We start from the raw sequence: 26,551 nt of genomic DNA, 5'->3' as shown, positions 1-26,551 counted from the left end.
TTTGTTCATCAAAACATTCATTTTCTGCATCTGAGTGTTTCCTAACCTTTTGTTCATTTTTCTATTCAGTGTACTTGTGAGGTAGTAAAATAATGTATTGATATTTCATAGATGGCAGTTGTGATAGAGGCTTTGGTTTTCTCTTGTAACCTTAGAGGGCAGCGTGCCCATGTGAGCTAAGTACCAAGTTCTCTGAACTTGAGGGCTCAGTGATATTGCCTAAACATGTAGGTGTCTAGTGCCAGGTGAGAGGCTTGAGGCTATCTAGGCATAAGGGCTGACAGGTATAACACAGAACTCATAAGTGTCTGCTATGCATTTGAAGAAGATCTTCTGGGATCTCAGATGGTACTAGATACCTATGTGTAAGGAGCTGGGTCTAGCCACTATTCAATATGGTCAGTATGGAGAGTTCTTTCAACAGGCCGTATTAACTGACCTTTTAACTACAATACCTTGATTTTTGGTATATTCTTGTAACCTTTGAATACCCTGATTTCTGGGGTGGGAAAGGAGGAAAAGAATGTTATCTCAACTGAAAATTTTACATTTTTTTCTTCATTGACTAATTCCTGGAAGTGAATTTTTTTTTAAAGTAGGAAACTCTGAAAACTGAAGCTTATAGAGGAGGGAGGGAAAAAAAAGTTTTTTTTTTTTTTTTTTTTTTTTTACCAGTATAGGCTGTTCTAATTTGTAGGAACCATGCAAAGTATCATTCTTTTAATATTCCTATGTATTATTATCTGAGAAAGTAGGATAATTTGGTGCCAAATTTTTAATAGCTCACTGTGTTCTGAGGTGTCATGAGTATACTGTTAATATCATAGCCGATATGTAGAAATATTCAACTATAAATGAAGTGAGTACTTGTGTTGCAGTTCATTTTCACAATTTGCATTTTGATATTTTCAGTTTCTCTCCCATAGTTTAAGACTAAGCTAAATGTGAAACTTTTCTTTCTTAACTGCATTGGTGTAACTGAAATGGTAAACCTTCTGGATATGATTATACTGACAAAATTTATGGAAGAATGTATGCTGTGGGTGTGACTACCTCAGGAAAACGGTCAAAATTGCCATCTAAAACAGGGATGATGCTACAAAACCTTACACTGATAAATTCATAAAGCCTGAGAGTTCACAAGTCTGTTATACTGGGGCAGATATTCTGACAGCGTAGTTCCTGTTTCAGCCCCTGTATGTAAAAATATGAAACAGCTATTCCAAAGCTTGGAGCGGTGACCTGGGGTGAGGTTGTGACAGATGGAAGCAGGGTCATAAGGGCCATCAAAAATCTTTTTTTCTGAGTTAAATAATTCTTTAGAGCACTAATTCAAAACTATCTCAGCAGTAATCTTATAAAAGTTAATGAGATTTTTGTATTGAGTACCGAATGTGAAGCTGAAAATTATAGTTAGTAATATCAAAATTCCGGAGGAGCTGTAGAAATCTGAAAAATAAAACTGTTTAGGGCTTTAGAGCACCACTGTGATGATGGGAAACCCCTTTCTCTCTTTTTCCCTAACCCCAGGATGTTTCTAAAGACACGAGGCTTAAGATAAGTGTTAACTTAATTAAAATTCCAGTAACTTTTGTTTTCTTTCTGAAATGTCTGAACTTTTAAAATCTTTGTATATTGAGGCACTAAGTTTGTCGTATACTGTACATCCGTTCTCAAAGAGGGGACTATTTCTTATGCACTGTCACTGAAAACTCATCTTTCTGACTGTCAGTAGCAGTAAGGGTTTTTTGGTACCTAAAAATTTCTCCTGTTTTTGGATCTGTTCCAGCATAAGTTTTGAGGAGAAAGCGGCTTTCTTATTCAGCCTGCATAATTTCAAGTTTTATTTTAGTGCTCTGCAGCTTTTATTCTTTTTTGCTATCCAGATAAATTCTACTTTTGTGTATTTACCCTTGTGGTTATAATAATGGTAGGCAGACACGTGCTTCTCTTCAGAAGCAATGAACTCTGGAAAGAAACAAAATTCCAGCAAAGTGAATTACTACAGATGATGGGAAAGGATCAGCTCTTTCTCGGCTTCCAATTTGGGATTCAACATGTTACTGTCAACCCACAGACTGTCTTACAAATTGTGCATGAACCCACTAGTTGTTAAATTTCACTGCTGATTGTGACTATTTGTAATGAGCCACAAACTATTGATTCATAGTTTGTTCATAGTCTGCAGTCAGTGTGTGAGAAACCACCATTTTATCGGAGGGTACAGGAAAGATAGCTTTAAAAGCTCTTTGAGAAAAGTGCTTCGCAAAAAGAAGAAAACAAGTGATCAGTGCAGCAACGTATGCATCGCTGAATCAAGAGGACTCCTTGCAAGTGAATTATTTTTATCTACAGTAGTAATGATATTGTAGCTCTGATGGGCCAAGGATAAAGAAAGTGAGGTATATAGGAAGAGGTAATAAAGTTTGGAAAAAAGTGAATGACTTTTTGGGCTCGGAATCCTTTCACTAGCTTTTAATAATACGTAAAATGTAAGATAAATACAGATCAACCTAGATGCCGTTGTTCCGGATCAGCAACAAAGCTTTATACTTCAGATGTCTTGAGAGAGGGAGGCAGAGGGAGGAAAGAACGGTTCACGTATTCTTAAAAGGGAGTAGGGGTAGTCTTTGTTTGAAGACCGTGGGTAGTTGATTTGTGAAGATGAGTCTCCTTAGTGTTTGGGATTTTTTTTTTTTTAACTGATTTGAATTGTTTCTCTAGTGTTATACTTTAGTTTCATCTATAAAATGTTTCTCTATATGTTGATTCTCGCAAATGTGAGTGCCCCTATGCCTAGTGCCTTTGCTGTAGGAGTCTTGATAAATTTTGCCTTTGTGAATACTGCATCTGACTGTAAAACTGGAATAATGTTCTGAAATGCCATGCCACGATCATGACTTATACTTGATATAAAAGGGGATAATCACCACTGTACAGGTGCATACCTCCAGCAGTGCAGAGCTGTTGCAGTATGCTGAAAATAAACCTGATTTAGTTTCTTCCCTTCTGATGTTAGTAGGATGAAAATAAGAATAGTCCTTTACTCAGACTAAAAAAAGGGCACATTTTTCTTCATGTACTGTAGGAGGGTAGGTTAGAACAAGTGTATTTAATACACCTTGATACAAAGCTTGACCAGTGTCCTTTAAAAGGGATGGGGAACCCATCTACTCCCAGAAGGAAGAAGAAGGAAAAAAAAAGAAAAAAAAAAAATAGCAGTAGCAGCAACAACAAAACAGTCAGTGTCCAGGAAGCGTGTAGAGAGTGGGCTTGGGAAAATGTGCTGAATTACCTAACGAGCCTACCAAAATGCTTTTACAAGCTAAGATACTTTACAGCATAAATGCACAGCTTGCTTAGATAAAGGAAGGGAATGAATCTACCTTTTGCAGCTAAAGGTAGTTGTAGTTGCTTGAACTAATCGTATGCTGCACTTTTGATGGTAAAACATGCTATGTCTCCCTAGAAAGGGTTGGAACTGCCACTGAGAGGTTCCAGATAATCTGTGCCCTGAATTTCGCTACTCCGAATAGCCATTCCTACTCCCCACCCTGGGGAAAGATGTATTCATTCCTTCCTATTGTACTGGCTCAGCCACCTGCGTTCGTCACAGCAAAAAATTTTTTGCTAAGATGCTACCAGCAATTACTTGGCCGTCATCCTGCAACAAGAATAGCCTGTGTCCAAGTTCTCATGCCAGATCATGTGTAGGTTAACCTTTCTAACCCATCTCAAATAAATGCATGCTGTCTGTGTGGAACAATTTGGGCTATTTATAGGAATAGTGAGATACTCTCTCTGCATTAGATAGCTTTCATGCAAACTACGCAATTAATGCCTCTGGCTGTTGTTGCTGAGAAGCTTCCCCGCTGTGAGATAATGTCTCTGAGAAACTTCCCTCACAGAAAGTAAATCTGCTTTTCACTTTTAAGTTTCCAAATCACTGGGTGATTGAATATGGAAGTATAAGTAAGGCATATATTGTTGAAATAGTTTCATGTACAGGAATTGGTTACAGTTTGTGTCTTTTCGCTTTAATCTGACATATGATGTGAGTGATAACTGGCGACTTCTAAGTGAAAGATGTTACGAGTTACCATCCAGGATGTCATGGCAGGTTTCTGAACACCACAAAGCATACTGTAAACTAACATCGGTTAAATTTCAGATACTGTAGTTGAAAGCTAGCACTTAATACAGTCTAACTGTTCAGAAGTAAGCACCAAGGGAAAGCCCAAATGACCAAGTGTTCTTCAAAATCTGAACTGAGGAAGGAATCTTTTAAGAGAAAAGCCTCTAAGGTTTCCCCCCCCAAACTTGCTTCAATTAGTGGTAAGAAGCAGGCTTTTTTCCAGAAGGCAATTTTTTTATCTCTTCCTGTAAAAAGAAGTATCATAAGGAACAGGTTAAGATCGGGGCCTTACTGTATGAAGCACTTTCATCTTCTCATTTTATTTCTTTAATCTAGTCATCTGGATTGTGTTGATGCAGATTAAGTTAAAATTCTTGATCTAAAGTTGCATAACAATACTTCCCAAATGCCTGCTTTTCACTATTTGTGAAATTGAATGATTTATGTGTGATGCTTTTGTAAATGCGGCAGCAGAAAAACACTGGTAGAAAAAACTGATAGGCTTTAACCATTGTTACTGTCCCTTTTGGTTTTTCATATGAAAATGAGAATGTTGAAAGTCAGACTAACACTGCATTCTGTAAACAGTTTGATAATTTTTCAGTGGTTTCTAAACAAATGTTATCATCTGACAGGCAACAGTAAACAGTTAAGAACAAGGCATGACAAATCATGGCAGGTAGGAAAAAAGCAGTAGTCATGTATTTCTTAATACAATGTTTTTTTTAGGTACATGCTTAAGAGAAACTGCAGTTTACGCAGGCACAATTGTTTGTAAGATCGGGCAATACTTACCAGTAGGAGACAATAGCAAACTGGGAGGGTTGCAAGCACTTCAGAGGATAAGTATTTAAAATGATCTTTGAAAATAACTTGGAACTGAAAGAATACTCTGAAAGAAAGGAATATTTTTCAATAGGGATATTGCAGTTTGTGTGTGAGTAGGTAGGATTAATCAACTGCATAAGATAGGGAATAACTGCTTGATAGCAGTTTTGCAGAAAAAGATTGATTTTGTTTGTTTTAAATTTATTTCTGCTGTGTTACACACCATACGGAATCTGCAATAGCATGCTGTTGAATGGGATAGAGAAAGCAAATGTTCTGTTTTTTTAGGTAAGAATGATGCTAGTAAGATACATGAAAAAGTCCTTTCACTTTGGTCAGCACTGTAAGGCATTGCCTGGGGTTCATGTCCGGTTGGGTGCAGCACTGTGTGACAGATGTGTGGGTGGGGAGAAGGGGAAGGAGAACAAGAAAACAGAGTTGAGAACTACAAAATAGCGTGACCTTTTAGGGAAAAATTTAAAAACACAAAAAGCAAAACAAAACAAAAAAACCTAGGATATTTTAAGTCAAAAATGTTTATCCTCAAATATATACAAATTATACTTTCCTCCTATCTGTAATGTTTTAAGAGCTTCAGTATGGTGCAGGAACCTATACTTCTGAAAAACCTGACTCGCATTTGCACTTACCCAAATACACTTTGTAGAAGTTTATTTTGCTGTAGAATTAATGGGTGACGTGAGAGACTAATAATCAAAAATAAAAACAGCAGTGTTGAATAAGTAAATCACTATGCGAAAAAGGTTGTAATTCCTATATATGCCAGTGTAATAATACTGTAGTAACATGAAGAGCTACGTACTTTCCAGGAAAATGTGTTTATATCCTCAATCTTTTCTCTCCTTCCGTGATACAGTGAACTGCACATTTAACTGCTGTCTCATCATGTCTTGGTCATGAAAGCTTGGTATCTTACATACCTTCTTGCATAATAATCTGTAATTGCTTTACTTTTTCTACAGTCTTTCAGCTTGAGCGTGAGAAATGCTTAGATCCATGGGAAGAAGAAAGAAGATAGGGAAGAGAAAGAAATAGAAATTAACCCTTACCCCACTGAAAGTTCTCTGTATGCTTGTCTTATGGCTTAATTATTTTATATGAATGAGGAATTACCTTGTGTTCATGGGCTTAAGGAAAAATGAGGATAAATAAGGGCTGTGAAATACACACAATACTTACAAAGTCCTTGTTGAAGACAAATGAACAAAAGTTAACAAGAGGCAGGCCAGAAAGGAGAGCATCTACTGAGATGCTTGCCTTTGTAACTGACTTTGATGAAGTGAGATCTGAATCCCTATAATAACCTTTCAGTGGAGTTTCTTAGTTTTGATAGAATGTTCAACTCAATTATTTTCCCAATGTTAGTATTCAGTTTCAGAAATCTAATATGCAAATATTGTAGTCTCCACAATTAAGAAGTCTTTCTAAACAGCGGTTCAGACTTCAGCAGTAGCAGATGTTTTAGAGATTATTTTTCAGAAAAAAATAATTTTGAATATTAACTCATGTGTTTGTATTTGTTGCAGCTGCTTTTCTTTTGTCTGAATTTTGATTTGGTTAATGGAACTTAGTCCTTACTGTCATACTTCATGATTTAAGTTTTAAAATGTTTCCTGTTGTTTTGGCAGAGGACTAGCTGTGCTCTGGTGGTAAACTTGGCTTTTTCTATGCAGTTTAGGAATGCCGGAAGCAGCACAGCCTCACTTTGTACCTTGCAATAATCATTTAACATAAATACTATAATTGCTGTATTTACCTTCATTTTATAATCTAGAAAAACACAGTTAGGAATTATGTGAATATAGAAGGCAGTAACATCAGTTCGAATGCAGGAAATAAAGAGAAGCAATACTATATTAATAAAAAGAAAGACAACCATGGTGGTTCTGCAACTGCTTATTGACAAAAATAAGCTTATGAAGGTGCAACCAGAAGTTTGTCAGTGAAATAATGGCATGCTTAAAATGCATGCTCTTTTTTTTGACTCAATCTTTCTTTTTCTTCCTCTTTTTTTTTCCCAATCATTTTTATGATATCAGGTTACCGCTGGTAATACAGAATTACTCAATACCCTTAAAATATATAATCCTTTTCCACATCATAATCCTAGTCTCCGCTTTCCTTTGTGCCTGGCTTCAATAGCAGTATAGTTTCTGTAGCTGAAAGGTTTTTAGCTTCTCTGTCTTCTCAAGTTTTTTCAGTGGTGAGTTCCAGTTATACCCAATTGAGATAGTGATTTTAAGGATTTTTTTCTGTCACAGAATTGTGAACTTCTACCACTTAGTCAACCAAATGATGGTGGGATCATAACTTTCAGTGACTAATGAAGTTAGGAGATTGGAATGATTCATTATGGTCCCAGGACTTGAGCAAAACAAAACAAAAAAATGCTAAAAATAATAAAAAAAAAAAAACAAACAACCTGAATATCAATAGCAGAATTACATTCAGATTCTTTAAAGTGGTTATATAACATTTAGAAGTAGTAATTGTGACAGTAATGAGAGTGAGGAGGAAAAAAAATCAATATCAGCAACCCAAAGACTGAATTGCCTACATTTATCTGTTTGGTAGTTTCTTGCAGGTCTGTTTCAGAATTGAAACTGTTATTGATCTCTGAATCTTCCCCAGGTCATTAGTTGATGAAAATACATACTAAGTTCCTGTGCAGTAAATTATCACTTGATTAGTAGTATTGTATAAGCTGGTCTTGTTTAATTCTTGTTTAGCTTTTTATAGAATGCTAAGCTCTGTAATCTGTCATATAATCAGCTTGGTTACACAGAGGGAGGGCTCCATACCTATCACTGTTTACTATATGGCTTATAAACGCTAGTAGACTAGGATATTACACTACAGTCCTCTGTTGTTTTGAAGATACAAGGCTTGAACCTCCGCTAAGGCAGCGGTACAAAGTAGAATACTTCCTGCTGTCGGAGAGAACATGGAAATGCTACCACATAAGTGTGTTGGGTGTATACTGAGCAGGGATTTGGTGTCTTGAAACGTGTCTTTTTACCAGTATCAGCAGCAGACTTTTAATTTCACTTGTACTTACCTGAAAAATGCATGCATATTTGTAATTGTTAAAGATTTATTTGCTGAAAGATCACCAAGTGAGCTTATGGAAAAAAGAAGACTGACCTCAAGGGCCAACATGAACATCTGTGAAATTATGCCAGAATTCCAGATGAATTTAAAATCATGGAAGTAAAAATGAATATATATCAAAAGAAAAAATGCATAGAAATAACCATAAAATATATTTACTGAAGGCAACATAATTTTAGCTTATTTAAAATCAAGCCCGGGCATTTGCATGTTGAAAAGTAATGTTCAGGTGCAGTTGCAGATTGGAATGAGTTCTGGGAACTGCAGGAAAGGTAATGGGAAGGGACCTCTGGCAGCCATGTAGCTCAAGCCGCTGCTCCAAGCAGGGCTCTCAGTGAGGAGTGCTGCAGCTTGTCTAGCTGAGCCTTCGTAAGGTCCAAGGATGAAGGTCCTACAGCCACTCTTGGGAACCTGTTCATGTGCTACTTGACCTTTTAAAAATAGTGTATGATGCTTATCGTTTTCCATTCTTTTGGTATAGGTGCTGATTTTTATTGATGCTGCTGTTCTAAAACCTTTTCTATTGTAATATCCATTGGGGAAGCTTGCCAGGATGTGTATTTCAGCAAGAGCTCTAGTGTGGAAGTCTACCAAATACTTGTTGTAGAGCTTTAATCTAGAATTAAAAAGTAAAAATAAAAAACAAAAAACTGTGGACTATAGTCTTAGTCTTTCTTGATCATTCCTGTTGCACTTCAGTCACTTATCAGCCTTGATGTTTCTGTCAGGCTTCTTGCATTTACTTTGAAAAATATATTATTAGCTTTTATCAGACTAATCTACCAAAATATTTTTGGTCAGTCTTTCTTCTGACTTTTAATTTGTTTGTGGTTGGTATAATTAACCTTCCTTTTTCTTCTGAAGTGTATCTACTAGATTTTGGGTTTAAATGTAAAATTCACTATGACTTTACATTTTTGCCCAAACCATTAGTAATAATGAATAATACTGGCCCTAGAACAAAGTCCTGTGGGAAGCCACAAAAACATGAAGTGTATTTCTCCTCAGGGAATAATAATACCTCTCATTTTAAAAACAATTTTTGATAGTGGTTTCAAATATTTAATTTTTCCTGAGCTTTTAGCTGTTTTTTGAAGCTAATGGGAACTCATTTTTTAGATCTCTAAGATTCTGTCTATAGCCATCTAAAAAAAAATATATATAACTTTTTCACTTTGACATGAAATTGTCACAAAAATGATAGTTTTCAGCCACTGAAGCAAAACAAGAGTTCCCAGTTTGATTCAGAAACACTCCTAGCCTTCCATATATGATAGTGAGATGAGTGATTTCTGTGGCTGCATTTTGACCTGGTCGAAGATTACTTGTAGGTTGTGAAACTTGTTTTGTTTTTTTCCATTCCAGTAAAGGAAGTTGTGTCTCATATATATGTCTCGTGTTTATAAAAGACGGAAAAAGTGGAAATACAGTAATATGTGAGATAGGCAAAAGTTCTTTCTAGCTTGATGCTAAGCAGCTGGTGATCACAATGGTTTTATTTTGGGAAAATTCTGTTTTTCCCCTCCTCCCTTAAATCCACTTAATTCCCAACTTCCTAACAATTGCTTCAGTTTTCGACGTCTTTAATATGAAGAATTTATACTTTGTTGTTAGATAATTTTTAAATGTAAACCACCTTTCAAAGTATTGTTCTGTACCTTTTGCAGTCATTATAAAGCTGAAAATAAAATAGCTGTTTACCTATGTTTGTATAAGCCTTGAAGGTAGTTACCTTTGCATATTCTAAAAGTGCTGTTAATGCGATTTAAAAGTATATCACAAATAATACCCGAAACGTGCAGCTGTACAATTTAGTATAACCTACCATGTGCAGATCTGACAACTTAATTGGTAGCTTTTATCCTGTCGTTCAGTGATTTCTTACCCATTCAGTTTCCCCCTGTTTACAGATGCGAGTGAAAAGAGATGAACATTACAGCATTCAGTGAAGGCCGTCTCATCTGAGTTTTTTGAGAGCACAAGGAAATAAATTGAAGAGCTGCAGAGCCCTTTCAGAGAGCATCCTGCTTAGTAGCTCCTTCTTGTCTTTTCAAGTGATGCTTCAGCATGAGTGCTCCCCTTTTCCTGGTTGCTTGCTTGGAGAAGAACAGGGGCTGTCCCAAAACCAGCCTCATACAGAACTGTATCATCAGGCATTCTCTAATTTCCAGAGTGTCCAAGTCCAGTGTAAGACTTTACAAATGATTATTTTATGTTCTGCCACTGGGAACAGAGAGATTCTGTTCTTGATCAGGGTCAACTAACTCTTGATTTTAGTTTTTGCCTACATAGTTTAGATATAAGGTTTGGTGCACTGAGTGAAGTATATTACATTTTGGAAAGAGCAAGCGTGGATTCTGAAGTTTTTGGTGGCTGCGTGGAGGTGGCTAATGTTGCAGTAAAGATGTTACTAACTCTTATTGCTGGTTCAAGCACAAAACTGAATTCTTTAACTTTTCTATTATGATACGTGTTCATGAAAGTTGTGGTGTTGCCTATATCGTAACATGGTTTTAAACCCTTTTACATTTAAAAAAATAAAATTGTATCCCCAGCAGTAGGAATTTTATAGAAGAAAACAAACTTGGAGAAAGCATGCATCACACTACACATCGCAATATAGGAGGCATTGCTATACACCTCAGTAATGCAAGTTTTACATGTCTTACACCATAGAGAATGCACATTTTAAGAACTCGGTGAAGAGTATGCTGAAAATTTCTTTTTGATGCTTAATTTTTGGAACAGTAATTTCAGGGAGGCTGATGCTAGTAATTAAAAAGAGAAGGATGGTGTGTGGGTCTGGACAGGTACGAGAGAGAATGATGGACTAGTCAGGCTAGCCTAATAATAGACTAATACTTCAGTTAGCATGTCAAGCCTATGTTAAAAAGTAATTCTGAACTTATTACTGGCTAATAATGCTTTTGTACAAGAATAGTCCTTGTCTATTGGAAACAGGTGAAAAGTTGGGGCAGCAGAAAAGTAACTAAAAATGCCAAAATAAATCATACAGACTTTGAAGCAATCCAAGTATTGCTGGGAGTGCTGCGTGCCCTGTCTTTGGTGTCCCCCATGGGAAACCTCTTTATCCCCAGATCCCCTCCTAGGTGCTACTGACCCATGTAGCTCTTTCCTGCTCTACTATGTTGCTGTAGGAGGGTGGGGGGGGGAAGCTACTAATTAGGGAGAGCAGCTGCTCCTCCCGTCCTCTCAGCTCTGGAGAGGCACACGGGCAAAAAGTAGCCCAGCAATAAGGTTAGACTGGCTGGGAAGCAGCAGGCTGTGTGGTTGGGTTGGGCCCCCCGGTGTCAGATGCAAGTCTAGTTGCATTGCTCATGCAGTGAAAGTATTGATGCCTAGTAATTTTGATGATGTCTAGTATGACATATATGTAAGACTGCAATACTAATGATTTACTGGCCTTTATCCTGTTATGACTGAAAGTTTCTTCCAGCTGGCAAAAGCAACCTAGGATGAAACTAGTGCATTGATTTTACTTCAGTTGTTTTTTTTCTCTTCCTGGGCTCTGAGGGTTTGCTTTCCTTAGGTCATGATTTTACTAACAACATAGGTTTTTACTGCTGCATAATTATGTTTAGTTCTCCACTGTAAAAAGGGGAGGAGGGAAGCAGACATTTTGTTTTTAATATATAATATTTAAAAAAAAAAATGCTTTCAATTACTTTCATGCTTCCCTAGCATGCTTTTATGCTTTTTTTTTTTTTTTTTTTGGAAGACAAGTATACATCTGCAAGAGGTTGGACCTTAATTTTTCTCAGCTAATGCATAAGAATTTGAGCTTGGGAATGCATATTTTATGAATTCCTTTCTGGGCTTTCAGCTTGTCTAGAATTGGAGACAACACATTAAGAAAAAAAAAAAAAAAAGAACATGCCCATGAGTGAAAAGTTAGGTAGCGAGGATAGAAGTTTAACTGCCTGGGGAAATTAGATGCTGCAATTGTTGTACAGCAGTTCTGAGAATATCAGTAATGTTTAAAAGATATGTTTGAGTATATATGTACTGTGGGAGGACCCTTGCATTTAAATATTATCTTAGTTGCAATTAAGATTTTGTAATTCTCAGTGTGCTTTCTGGGTGGTGCAAGTAAGCAAAATTGTTCTGGGGAAAAGGGCATGCTTAAACTTACTGTGCTTTTTACTAGCAGTATAATACAGCACACTATTTTAACATTTTGTTTTTGCATATTTAAGGAGTAATTTAGGGAAATACTTTAGATCAAATTACTGTAAGGCAGTTACAAAACTAGCTGGGTTATACTACAAAGAGTGGCTGCTCGTGGTTCACTGTCAAAATGTGAGGCTGTATGAAGGCATTTCCTTGGGCAAGTTTTATTTGATGCTTTTATTAAAGACCGGATGATGGCGCATGAAGTATTAAACGCAGGATAAAGCTACATGGGAATGTGAAGATGTTAGTGATCAGGGTTAGAATTCAAAGAGGTATTGACAAATTGGAGAAATGATAGGAAAAAAAAATACATTTAGCCAGTAATAATCATCTGTTTAAGCACAAGATGTAGTAGAGCAATGTAAGGGAGGATGTGAGTCTATGAATGTGGTTGCCAAAAGGAAAGGCATAATCTGTTCTCCGTATGTGTAAAGACGACAAGAAGCAATGGAAGGCAGTGCAGCAATGCCAATGTTAACAAAACCTTCACTTGCCTGAAGGTTAGAACAGTAGAAGTAAGATTTCCAAGAAGCCTACTGAATCTGCATTAGAAGTATTTATCATTGCTAACAGACATGTGCCAATTGTGGATAAAGAAACAGCTAATCCTAATTTTGGCAGGATTTTTGAATCCTTTCAAAATCTTACTTATTCTTCTTTACTCCTAAGTTCTGTTTTGTTTTCTCTACTAACCTGTATAATACTGTATTGTTCTTTAAATAAAAAGCTCAGGAGTCAAAGGGAAGAACAATATTGCATTCCCAGTGCTGTTATGCAGGTTATAGGTTATGAAGAAGTCTCCTTTTTAAACCTAATTTTCATGTTTAGCATAATAGTGTTTTGAAAAGTTGTTTTTTTAAACAACTTTAATGATAGCCCCTCAATAAAATTTCTAATATTGCAGTATGATTTCTTTATACAACTAAAATTCAGCAGAACACTTTGAAACCGTACTAAGAGTGCTCCAAGTTTGAAATAGCTAATGTAGAAGATAGCGTTCTTCTGTTATGTAGCAATACTGGCACCCAGTGGTTGGCCTGAGCTAGTGCATTTATATTGCACTCTGCCTGCGTTTTAAGACTTTTATTGTTAAAATTGTTCTCTCGTCTTTCATGGCATCACCAGCTATGAGACACTGGAATGCTCTCTGCAAATAATTATTTTGCTTTAAAAGCTCATCTTTTGCCTGGCGTAATTATATAAATCTGAGTCGGGAAGCAATGGAAAAAGGTTATGATTTCTGCATACATATGTTGAAGATAATTATGTAAAATTCATGATTAAACTTCAGTATTGTTTTATGTGCCTGTCATCCAGTTACGGGAAATACTGTTAAAGCAGTTTACATTTTCTGCTACCATCAAATAGTGCCTCTTTTGAAGAGGTGTAGATCTGAAATATGTTTTATAGACTGTATTAATTAATGTTAACCTTCCTCATTTACTTTTTTCTTTAAACAAAGCTTCTTCTGTAGAGGTGGTAGGAGAAAATTACAGTTGATCTTTAGAGAAATGAAGGATGGAAAAAGGATTCAAGGTAGCTGAAGATTTGTTTGCACTTGAGCTATAAACTACAGATAGTGTGAAAATCTTGCATGCTTTTCAAGAAAGCTGCTTGTATGGAATAAACCCAACAAATAAGTTGTTTACCTGGTAGATTTAATTCTAGAATAACACTTGTATTTTCAACCTTTTAAAATTTGTGTCTGTACTCATGCATGTTTACCTGCACATAACATTTGTTTTATCTAGCAGTATGGAGCAGATGAAAATACATCTTACTTTGATATCACTGATTTCTTCAGTGTTTCAGGTGTATGTGGTAATAGCATAGCAATAACAGTAATCTGTATATTTAGGTCATGGCAGGTGTAGCCTGTTCTTGATAAAGTAAGGCGGAAGATAAGATGAACAGAGAGACAGTTGAGATTGATACTACAGAATTATAGCCCTCAACCATGGCAATTACCACAATGGAGAGTGCCCACACTTGTAACATGCAAAGGTGGGATATTAAATTAATATTCTACTTGATATGAAGGAGCAGAAGGAAAACAGATTTGTCTGTCTTGTGTATCTAGTATGTTTTTCTATGTGTTAGCTAGGATGGATTACTGAAGCCTGTTTTTCTAAGAATCTTATGGAGAAACTTTTCACAGAAAAACTCCGGTTTTAAATGTATATGTGAATGAATCATAGAAAGTGCTGATTCATTACTAGTGGCTTTGTTTTAATAGTAACTTCATTGTTATATTTCACTAGAAGGTGTGAGAATCTGTAGGCTTCCGTCTCTTCATTTTATAAAATTGGTGGTGTTCTGACAAAGGCCATTGCGAAGGGGATTGTACTGCTGTATGCCTTAGATGAGTGGGAGATGACAGGGAGGAATAGGTGAGGAAAATATTCCTCAGGTTTTAGCAAGCATAATGTGGAAGAATGGCAATAAAAGCATTTATTTTCCTTCCTCTGCCCTATTTCCTCTCTCTTCTGGTCTCTTCCCTCAAGAGAATGTTCCACAAATAAACATCTCAACTATCTGAGGAGCTTTATGTCCCTTTGTATTTTTTTTTTTTTAAATTGTATTCATGTTCAAGGCCACAAACCCTCTGTTACCTGATTCATATGGCATTACTTGGTATAATTCCTTTGATGTCAGTTGAATGATCTGCATTCATTCAATTTATAGCCTTTGAGATTGTTCTTAAAGATCTTTAAAGAACAAAGTCGTGAGTCCTTTTTCTTTTTTCATAGGATCCAAAGGCTGTTGCAGTGTTCATTATTATAGTTAACAATCCTTGTAGACAAAAGTTCAGTGCTTCTTACCCCCCCCAAATATATAACATTATGTTAGAGTACTGAAGATTCTTGTGGATAAAGCCGAAAATTAAACTGCCGTTTCAAACATAGTTGGCTCCTGTTATGTGTTTCAGCCTCATCTTCCAGGATAGTTTTATCTGAATTGTAGGTTAGCAAATAATTTGTCTTACTGCTGTCACTGTAAGATGATGTAGATGGTCAACTCTTGGCTTAGCCTTTTACTTCTTAGAGAGCTTTAAGGACCTTGACTTTTTCTCACTCTACTCTTTTTCACTCATTTCTCTATTTTATCATTTTTCCTCCCCCCATCTTGCTCCTTCACTTCAATCAAATGTGCATAAATCTGAAATGTTTGTTAAGATGAAATACAAAGGTAAATTTGTAATTGCAGTAGCACCAATTCTGTGCTAGATTTATCCTCCCAAGCCCCCCTTTCCTTTTTACAGGAGAGGCAACTTGGGATGGAGGTGTAGACAGCACAAATTAGCCAGGACACCGCACACAGAGGCTGCTAGAGGTGTCGCGAGCTGCTTCCAGCAGTGCTGTCTAGTGTAAGGATGGCTTAGGGTTGTTCCCAGGCCTCTGGCAAGAGGAGTCTGTTGGGTTAATTTAAAAGGATCACTTCATGCTTCACCCTTCATTAGCTAGGGTAGTGGTGGATCCCACTATCCTGAAAAATGTGCAGAACAGGTAGTGTAGGCACTTCAGCGAATGTAGTGCAAAGACGCAGAGTTTCACTGCTGTTCTCTGGTTTCTGAGAAGGGTTTTTCTTTTTTTGGCTCAGGCATAAGTCTTTTCCTTCATCTGGTATGGAGAATAAAAGACTGAGTGGTCTTGTGCTCTAAGGGTCCTTACCACAGTATGTCACATACCCTTATTGAAAGCAGATAGAAAACAGACTCTACTTTTCTGCAGAGCCTGGAAAAGGAACTGGAAACCTTATAATCCATATGATTTTCGGAAGGATTATACCTACTGAAGGGTTAATTTTGCAAACCTTAACTCCCTTTTTGCACTGTTTTACATTAGAGAGAGGTGATACATTTTTCTGTGATAAATACACTAACAATTTTCTTCAAATAGTGATTTTATTTTTTTCTTAAATGAAGTAATTTGCAAGCCTGTAGCAGGAAATGTTCGAATTTAAATGAGGGGAAAAAAAGAAGATAACTTATTTTCAATAAAAAACTTTCTGTAAGGTTATAAAGAAAATCTAAATGTATTTTGACAATGCAGTGCTGTGTAAAGCAGTCTGTATAAGAGAGGTTATGAAGGCAAAATAGAAAAAAATTGGCTTGGTACATGTTTGTTCCAGGTTTCTATTAAGGAAGGAGAAATCTGTTCTGGTTGCTTTTGGTGTACGACGTTTCCTGGTTGTAGTTTGTTGCCCCCTGCAGATAATTTCTTGCATTTGTACGTTCTGGTTGCACAGAAGCAACACCTGAGGAGCTATTCCAAAGCTCTTTCAATTGTGATTCTTCTCTGTAGAAGTCCTTCAGTAGAGTTTTGCTGAGATAATTGCTGATTTACTCTCTTCTTGATGAAAGTAATTATACTCCTGAAAATTGTTCTCATGTATTTAAGTAATACGTGCTTTCATGTAATAAGTACCTATAAAACAAAAGAAAAACAGACTCTAAAAAAACTCCCACTTTGATGTTTACAGACGTTACTTTTTTGAATAATATTTTAATAACTGCATCAATCATTCTTTTGCTGAAAAGCTGTAGCGATTGCTTTAAACAAGCTGGCAAAAGTCCCCAAAGAACATTCACTGTTGGTGCCTCTGTTGCATTGGCAGAAATTTCAGTCACATGGACAATATGTTTGTTAAAGTGCTGTTGCTTCAGTTAGTACATGTCAAAAATGAATAGTCTTTTCCAATATCTTTATACTCATCTTTCTATCTCAAAAAAAAAAAAAAAACAAACTATACTGCTAACTTATAAACTGAAAATTTTGACTAATGCAGAGTGAGAGGTTATCTCATTGCATCAGAACTTATCAACTGTGTTTCAGTCTTCACTTTGAAGTGAGAGATTGAAATGTGGCTAAGCAGCGCTTTTTACGACCACAGAATTAATGAACTTTTATCTGTTGTGGAGAAGTTCTAATTTTAGGTCAGATTTTTACTTATCTAAATAAATAAATATTTGTCTATTTATGGAAAACATTAATGCCTACATATAAAAACTATAGAGTATTTAATTCCATGACAGAATCCAGTTCTGTTAGTTCCGCTAGAATTGAAGAATTTCTTCATTTGCATTAAAAGTGGAAGAGGAAGAATCTTTCCATAACTTGCCCAGAAGTCTAAAATGCAGCTCATGGAATTTGTATTTTTTCCTACCAGTACACCTTATGTTCAATTTTATGCTGAGGGTAACAGAAGGTAAACTTGTCGAATTTATGATACCGCTCTTTTTAGGAAGTTTATGGTTGGTGTAATTAAATCACAATTGAAGCCTCGAGTGTAGGATTTTGCCTGTAGCATGTATCTGCTCTAGTTTCTCCTGACACAGAGAGTGGGAATTCTGTTCTGCTTTACATTCTGACTCGAGTTAGCAAGATCCATCTGCTAATTCAAAGCAGTTATTTGAATCTTCACAGGTTGTAGTGCTTGAGCTCAGAGTCACTGAGCTGAGGAATCCCGCATTCCTGTGCAGCCTAATAAATCCTGCCACCTTACTCTGCTGAAGCGTGTGTCTTCTGTGTTAGAAATAGGGCTAATTCTTCTCATATTGTTATATATGGATTCCCCCCCATGCACATCTGCTTGTGTGTGTGTGTGTGTTCTGTCAGAACATGTTGGTCCCTGCCTTGAACAGTTTAGGGGTCATATCAGGTATCGGGATGAGAGTACAACTGGGATCATTAATTCGTCTGGCAACGCTGTCAGGGCTGGAGAGGGTGATGTTCATGCTACCGGGGCTAGAATCACAAAAGGTCTGTCAGGTCTGCTTCCTTTGAAATGTTTTATCTTGTTTATTTGCTGCACTGGGGACATTATTTTCTTCTAAAAGAAAGATTTCTTGAAATGCTCTGGCATATTTACTTTTAATATGTGTTCAAAAGAAAGCTTAGTATAGATTAATTTTTTTTCTTTATTCTTTGGGGAATGGCGATTCCTTGCCAGGTAGTTAGTACAGTACCTGAATATTATTTAGGCAAGTACTCTTTCAAGTTCAATATCTAGTAAATATCAATTATTTAATGATTACTGTAATATGTTAGATAAAATGAAGAGCTATGTAGAGAAGACAGATTGCCTGCTATACAAACATGCAAACTGGGGCTCCTAATAAGAAATATTAGGAGAAATGAGTAGCAAAACTCACAGTTTCTGACCACACAAGTTAAAATGTTCCCTCTGAAAATATTTTTGAAGCCAGAATAGGTCAGCCCTTTTGAATTGAATCAGTTGTTGTTTGTTTTTTTTTTTTTTTCTAAACAAATTTATTGTATGCTGACAGAATTTTGTCAGGAAATTACTGATCCCTGACTGCCAACGTAAAGGTCACAAGTGCCATTTCTGGATGTGACTGTGTAGGAGGTATTCTATTTTCACTTAAACCTTTTCACCATAGTTGGTTATTGGTACAAGGTAGTGCTCTTCCACTGTTGTCAGCTACTTAGTAACTAGCCCAGGGAAGCAAGAATAAATTTTCAGGGATGGTATTGTTATATGCCCCAACCTTTTGGGGCTTAACTGTACAATCTTGCTCTTTAGAAAGTGTTTCCCCCCCCCCCCCCCCTTTTTTTTTTTTCTCCCCTCTCTGCCTTTTTTCTGGGAAGTGTGTAATTAGAAGTATGCTACTTAAATAGTGAGTAAAGCCCCAAACAGCTGATTTAAAACAGGCTCTTGGGGGGTAAAGGGTTACCTTCTTTGACTTAATTTTGATGATGGTTGTATTTTGTTTTAAAATATGTATTTATATATGTATTTGGTAAATCTATATATATTTAAGAATTTATGGGAAAAGGAATCTCGTTCAGTTTCCTCAGTGTAAGGGAACTGATTTCATGGCGTCATCCCTCAGTTTAAGAGTGTTCTTGTATTTTTGTTAAGCTGCGCTTATGATATCACTAGCATAGAAGGTGCAAACTAAATATAATAATGTTTATATATGAAAATGTTTGTCTACTAGGTATTCATGTGTTCATTTACATATTTTTTTTTCTTTAACAGGTATCTTTCAGATGAAGGAATTGAAGCTTGCATAAGTTCCTCTGAAAAAGTCAATACAAAGGACGTTATTCTAGTTGCCCTTAATGTAAGTTATGATTGTGAACTGTTCTCGGACAAATCATGCTAAAAATCGTATCTCTAATTGCCCAGGTGCAAGTTTGGGCTAATTAAGTAAACAGACTCATCTGTGTGCTTTACATAAAGGTTAAAGTGCTCTCTCCCACCACTGCAGCAGCATATGAGTTATTTCCAAATTTTGTTCGGAAATACACCTGTTGCAAATGGTGAAACTTGAGGGAGAAAAATGAACATAAGTTGAAGTAATGAAAATATTTTTATGTTTGTGAGATGTTAATCTAAAGTCAAAATACAGCCAAGTAGTAAGATCAGAAGTGCTGTGGACAGACAATGGTGTGAAATTATAGTGCAAAACAGTAATTATTGTGATGAGTAAGATGTGCTTATATAGTGCCTTTAACTTTTGGGCGTGATATTGCTTAAAACAGATACAGTCTAATAGTGAATTTTCCTGTGACATGTACATATTTATGTACCTACAAAGAGTTTTTTGATTTGCTGTAGAAATCTAGAATAGTAGTCATCTATTCCTGCCAACAAACAAATTACTTAAAAACAAACAAATTGAACACTTTTAGGGACTCAAGAAAATGCATATGAACTCTGTTTTTTTCAGAGTTCTAGTATTTACCTCATTAGTAAACATTGGTAGGTCTGTTCCCTGTCAGGAACAATGAAAAGAGGGAGGCTACTTAGTCTAGATGTTTCAGTTGTGTATTTTGATGTTATGCTGTCAATATGGAGAGAAGAGTCTTCTGAGTCATCCATATCCAGAAGTGTTAAAGCTTGTGCACACTCTATATAGATTCATGTAAACTTTTTCTTTTATAATAATTATATGCAGTTCTAAGAGGAGAAAATGATATAGTAGGATACTTGAGAAAACTAATGCTTCTTAATGAAATTGTAAAGGAGAATTGACAGGGATTGTTTTGCATATCTTGATCGAGATTCAACCACTGTTGGTTTAAGAAGATATTCTGAAAAGAATATTTCCTCTCCTCTTCTCATTTTTTGTTTTAAGCTTGTCTTTGTTCGCTCACATACATGCGCGTACATAAGTTCACATAGCAAGTTTGAAAAGTAGTGCAAAACTGTGATATATTTGGTTCTCAGACTTGTAATATGCTTATAAAAGTCTAAGAATCTATTCCTGCTTTAAAAAAATAATACTTCCACATTGCTGGGCTTGCCTTGCATGTGAGTACGTGCTGGAGTGAGTACGAAGATGATCATTTGCGCGCGTATGTGTGTTGTATTTCAGTTTATTTGTTTGGTAATCAAAATGAAAGATAAATTTTACAGAAGTACTCCATAGCCTGTTTTAACTGCTCATCAATATTTGTCATCAAGTCAGTTATGGTTTTTGATGTTGGCTAAATAGGGAATAGCAGTGTGGTTTGGAAAAAAGTGCAAACTGAATTTAGGTATTATCTCTTACAAAATTCACACTTTCCGTAGGTTGTTAGAGTGCCATTTTGGGCAGAAGAAACCAAGAAGTCAACTGGACTTTTCAAATGAATTTGTGAAGTACTAAAGAGATGTAGACATGCTTTTCACCTTTTAAATATTTTTATTTTGTATAAGATATTGCAAAGGATTTGTAAAGGTTATTTCCCCTTTCTGCAGCTGTGACTTCAAAGCATTTTGCTTGAGATTTGTAAATTAAATAGACATGGAACATTGTGGGAACAGTTTATAAAAGTTTTTGTGTGATATTTAGAGATAAATAAGAGTTCCCTGAGAGTTCCCTCAGGTGTGCTCAGGTTGAAAATCAAATGTGCTTTATCGTCACTAAGTATAGTTAACTTGTACAACAGAAAGTGTGTTGGCATTTATCCCCTCATTATAGATATTCAGAGAAAATTCAGTAAAAGGCATCCCAATGTCTTAACTTTTCTGTCTCTAGGGCATCAACATTTCTCATTGAAAAGAAGAATAAAACACTTGTTTATGCAGTTTCAGATGCCAAATTATAGTGCTGCTCAGTTCTAGATTGGGATGCTAAAGTCCACTGGCATATGTTAATGGCAAGCTAGTATACAAATTCTAGTAGTAATTATATTTAATCCTTCTTCTTTGGAAGTATTTATGACCTTATTAAGTAAGGAGGGGTTTTAGCTTCAGTACTGTAGTCTGCACTGGCATGTTCCTAATGCATAAAGCCTAATTTGTTTTTACTCAGTTTTCTATTTTAACATGCTGCAGATTTCAGCCATGCAGTTCAAACGCTTGCCCCAACTGTGTGTTGGTCGATGAAAGTGTTTTTGAGGAGATTTGTTCCTTTTGATCATTTGAATTCTTTAGATAAATGTTGTTGGTGGATGTGTTACGTAGTTGCTGAACAGTGTTGCGTGGCTGTTTATCTCACTTCCAAAAGAAATAACCAGACGTTTAAATTAAAAAGCATTTAGTGTAAGTACTATGTTAACTTTTACTCTGTGCATAACTGCAAAAATCATCCCAGCGTTTTATGAAGGATTTTGTGTGTATTTGTGGGGGAAAAAAAAAAAAAAAAAGACTAAAAACGGTTTTCTGCAAGCCCTGGATAGAAAGGGGAGAAAAGAAGTTTACCTGTATTAGACGTCAGAATTACATCTTAGAATAAAGCATTACTTGATCACTTTTTTCAACTATTAAAAGCATTTTAATCTTTGGAAATGTTCTTAAAATGAGAACAATAGTATTAAAAAGACAAAAAAATTCCTTTTGTAAACCCCTTGTCTAGTTTTTAGTTTTGTAGTATAAAAGTTTTTTTTCCTGCTTATTCAATTATTTTTAAAGGGATGCGTTTTATGTAGTCTACAAACAGTTGGCGTTGTATAATAGAAGGAATATCCTTCTTTTTTCCTATTTTATGGAAATAATTTTTTTTTTTTTTGAAACAGGATATTTTAGGTTAATATTCCCTTGTCTTCTCTTTCAATTTCAGACAGATTTAAGAACCATTGGCAAGAAATTCCTCCCCAGTGACATCAATGGTGGAAAGGTGGAAAAGGTAGATAATGTTAACTATCAACTTCACTTCTTCTGTATTTTGTGATTTTTGCATGATGAAAATATTTTATGCTGCATTGTTCTGCTTTTTGTCATTATTTCACATCCAAATAAAGCTGATATCTTAATATTTTATAGTCTGAATACATTAATATAGTAGCTTGCCCATTACACTTTTATAGAGAGGGCTCTTTTCAAGGATGATAAATAGATTTAAAAAAGTCTTAAATGTGAGTTTTGCTAGCACCTTAGCTTATCAATTAGAAACCATTTAACCTGTTTTATCCTGACAGGGTCTCAGAAGTTCACAAAACAACTTTTTCCCTCCTTTACTGTTGCAAGGGCAACAAAGCAGGCTAGGAATGAAAGCAAAGCAGCTGTATGATGTGATACATAATGATATATGTAAATACCACCTTCCTTGATTTACCTACTAATATACGTGATTAAGGTTATATGTAGTTTATCTACAACTGTATCTCATATGGGTTACACAGATAAACTGTGTAAGGTGATACAGCACTATATGCAACAGAGTAGTGTTATGTTCAAAACTTTTTGATGTACTACGTTTTTGACATATATTGTGTATTTAGTAAAGAATTAAGTTTGCCCCTATCGGTATGCCCTTCATGTTTTCTTCCTTACGTTTAGCCAGCAGAATAGATAAATCAATGAGTTTTATTTAAAACAAGTGATAGTTTTCAATTCAAGACATTATTCCTAACTTCCAAATATTGATGGTTTGTATCACTGATGTTCTGGGAAAATGTATTTCATTAGCGTTAAAATTCGATAGAGCAATAAATCAAGACAGGCTTCTTTTAAGAAAGAAAGATTGAGAAAAGAGAAGCAGTTAATAGCTGTTTGGATATTTTTTTTCTGCTGATGCTATTGTCTGAATGGAGCAGTGACTGATTTAACACAATCTACAGCTATGTCCCCCTCCCCCCCCCAAAAAAAAAAAAAAAACACCAAAAAGTGGGGGAGGCATAACATCATCAGCTTATAAAAAGCCCTTTTGAGAGATGGTCTGTTGCAGGATAGATCATTAGTTTTTAGTCAGACAACAGTCTGTATGTGAAACAAAACTTTTTCCCAAAAGTTAGTTTAATAATTTTATTTCTCATTATGTGGAACTATCTCTTCTTATAAATGCTTATAAAAGCATTTTAAGCTGGTATTTTATGAACTACTACTGATTAATTGTTTACCCGTTTGTTTGAGATATTTCAGTGCTTAAAGCCTTTTTTCACTTAGACAAATTTGATTTAGCTTTTTCTCATATCTGTGGTTTGACTATTTGTATTTTTCTTCAGTTTCCTGTTTTTGAGCTATGGAAAACACACAAAATAATTTATTTTCTTTGCCCGCTGTTTTAGCGTTGTTTGTTTCTCAGTTACTTAATTGAAGTATTACTGAACTGTGGTTTTCAGATTATGCAATATTGGCCAGATCCAAATATATTTTGTTAAACAGAATTCTCAAAGTAAGGGTTGTGTGCGTGATAATACTTGCCCTAGCTTTGTGGTTGAAACATGGTTTCATTTCAAAGTGATTTGCAATAGTGTTTTTCAGAGTTTTGTGGCATTACTCTAGATGAATTTCTTTAAAGGTAGTTGTTCAGTTTTCATTCATCACTGAAAATATACCTAGTAACTTGTTCGTTCTTTTGGAGCAAATGATTTCTAAATTTTCATTGTTGTTCTGTAGTTCAAGTGGTCAATTAAATGAGAAATAGCATATTTACTTTTTCTTCAGAACCTGATGGATGTTACATGTAAGAATCCAGTTACATACATAAAAATCTTTGCTTCAAGTTTAGATGCTCAAATCAACACTTGCTGTTTTTACCATTTTTTCAGTGGAAATTAGAGAAAGTGAAATTATGTCATTTGTTTCCACAAAATACAAAGCCTTTGTACAAGATAAAGGACTGTCCTTGAAAACCAGAGTGGTCAGCACTCTGAAATACCTGTGACATAGTAGCCACCCTTTATAGGAGGAAGCTGCTATACGTGCGCACCCAAAATTACGCCTGTATTTTGTAAACTCGCACGTCACAGAACAATGAACTGTGACTTAAAGCTTGCTAGCAGGAAAGATGCAGAGAATAAAGAGGAGATAAATGATGATTTGTTTTGTTCTTAGTTTTATACTTTGCCTCCAGTTTCAGTGTGGATGTGATACTGACTTCTGTGGCAAGATGAAGAGGAGCATTTGGAAGTTGTGATTACTGCATCTGAGTAAGCGGAATTTAAGTTTGGTGCGGTCAGATTAGAAAGGATCAGATGATCTTCATCCTGAATTCTGAAAACTGACCCATGAAATCACAGGTTTGATAGCAAATATCATAATATGAGATTCGCAACACTCAGTTTGGTCTTTCAAAAATTTTTGAAAGAAGGAACAATTTTTAAAACACAGAAGAAGATAAATAAATAAAAAGCAATTGCTTTATCAATGGACAGCATAAACATTTAACTTGGCATTTTGTGTTTTCATAAGATGATTGAATATCAGATCCAAAGCTAATGTGTTTCCCTTGGCTGGAAGATCTGAAAGTACTTGGTGCTGTACCTCAAAGGAATTTGTAAATAAAGATGAGGGACCTGGGCCAAGTACTAAAGTTGCAAGATGGGTTAAGTAACTGATTAAAAGATGTTGTCAGTTGTTTGCAGTGACAGGAAAATATAGGGCTAGAAGGAGGATTTCTGGTTCTTCAAGGATGAATCTTGGAACTGATTTATGAATGATTGCTATTGATGCTAAAAATGCAAAGGAAATGTATGAATGCTACAGAATTAAAGTGCTCTTTCCGATACAAGATTACTTTGACATATGCTATAGGAAGGATTACATGATCTTTAAACTCACTTGTATAAAGTGTGAAATTGCATATTTGGGGACTGTTAACCCTGCTGTAGGCTGGGAACTCTGTACTTGGGAATGAATGCAGAGGAAAAGACTTGATTATAAGAAGTGTTGTTGACTGTAAAATATGCAATGTGACTGTGAATAGGTAGATGGAATTAGGATGTACTTTTTGAGAAATTTCCAGGTGTGAAAAGACATTGCTGAAACTATTGCAGATCCTGATTGTATAATGTTGGTCACTGGTTTTGAGAAAGGTATAATTCAGGTGTTACATGTACAGAGCAGGATTACTAGGAATTTGGAAAGTGGAAAAGAGTGTATGTTGAAAGAGCTTGCTGCTTAATCTAGCAAAATTGAAACATGGAGGGGGTATAAAGTTTGTAGGCACATCAGAAAGGAGGAAAAAATAAAAGATGAATAAGGTTATTTTAAGTTAGATAGTAATTTTCTACAGAGAAATGAATTTAAACTAGTTGTGAAGAGATCTGGTTTAAAAAGTGAAAAAAAGATATTTGCTAATTAGCCTAATAACGTTCTGGAACATCTTTTTTCTAGTAGCAGTTGTCAAGACAAAAAGCTTAACTGGTTTTATATGGAGCTTAATAAGTTTCTGAATGGGGTTATGTCTTGTGGTTGAAGGTGGTGGGAGACTTGGTGATAGACTTGAATGATGCAGGGATCCAGTCCAATGCAAATTTGTTTAATTCGAGGTATTTCTGTTTCCCAGGTTGTCAGATAATTGAAACAGATCAATGGTGATAGATTTGTTCCATTTTTAGTAGTTAAAGAGGAAAATCGAGACTGAGGGAAAGAGCATTTTTTCTTGTAGATAAAAGTTTCCTGGCAACAGTTGCAGGAGTTTAGAGAAGCTGGACAAAGCAGGCAGGACGGAGGAAAATAGTGGCCCTTAATGGGCTATGTTATAGAATTTTTTTTAAATTTGGGATACTTGCATACTTCTGTCAGTACTATGAAGGAGTCATGACTTTTCACATGTGAACTTTGAGTAATATTTTATTTATCTTTTAATTAACAGGTCTGTGTTCCAGAATGACTCATGTTTGTGATTTTTAGCCCAGACTATTAGATAGGAAAGCAAAAATTCCACATACTAACTTTTTAAAAAGTAAAATAAACCAGATCTGATTACTTAAGTGCTGCTACTTGATATAAAATGTAGGATGTATAAAAAATAAACGTCAGAGAACTATACATGTGGCATACAAAAGGTAGCACTTGCTTTATGCCAGTAGAGAATATGATTGAGACAGGAGTGATTTGTTTATATCATTTCTGAGAAGAAAG

The 26,551-nt window shown here is 35.6% G+C and overlaps 1 protein-coding gene across 4 annotated transcripts in view; it reads left to right on the top strand.

Annotated features, from left to right (window-relative positions):
* The window catches only part of TDRD3 (tudor domain containing 3), a 115,326-nt gene that overhangs the window by 25,226 nt on the left and 63,549 nt on the right, over positions 1-26,551 (top strand). Inside the window, exons 1-3 of one of the 4 annotated variants that reach the window (XM_009672475.2) lie at positions 19,303-19,379; positions 22,309-22,370; positions 24,540-24,615. Coding sequence is in view for 1 of the 4 variants with exons in the window: in XM_068929686.1 (XP_068785787.1) it covers positions 19,295-19,379; positions 22,305-22,370 (151 nt within the window). In the remaining 3 variants the exon portion in view is untranslated. Of the gene's footprint in view, positions 1-19,294; positions 19,380-22,304; positions 22,371-24,539; positions 24,616-26,551 lie in introns of those variants that run through there. The other 3 variants (XM_068929686.1, XM_009672477.2, XM_009672476.2) reach the window with 3 other exon arrangements.

This window comes from Struthio camelus, chromosome 1, assembly GCF_040807025.1.
Source record: "Struthio camelus isolate bStrCam1 chromosome 1, bStrCam1.hap1, whole genome shotgun sequence".
In the NCBI taxonomy this organism is placed as follows: Eukaryota; Metazoa; Chordata; class Aves; order Struthioniformes; family Struthionidae; genus Struthio; species Struthio camelus.
Note: the sequence above shows the minus strand (reverse complement) of the source record. Positions and strands in the feature narration are given on the sequence as shown.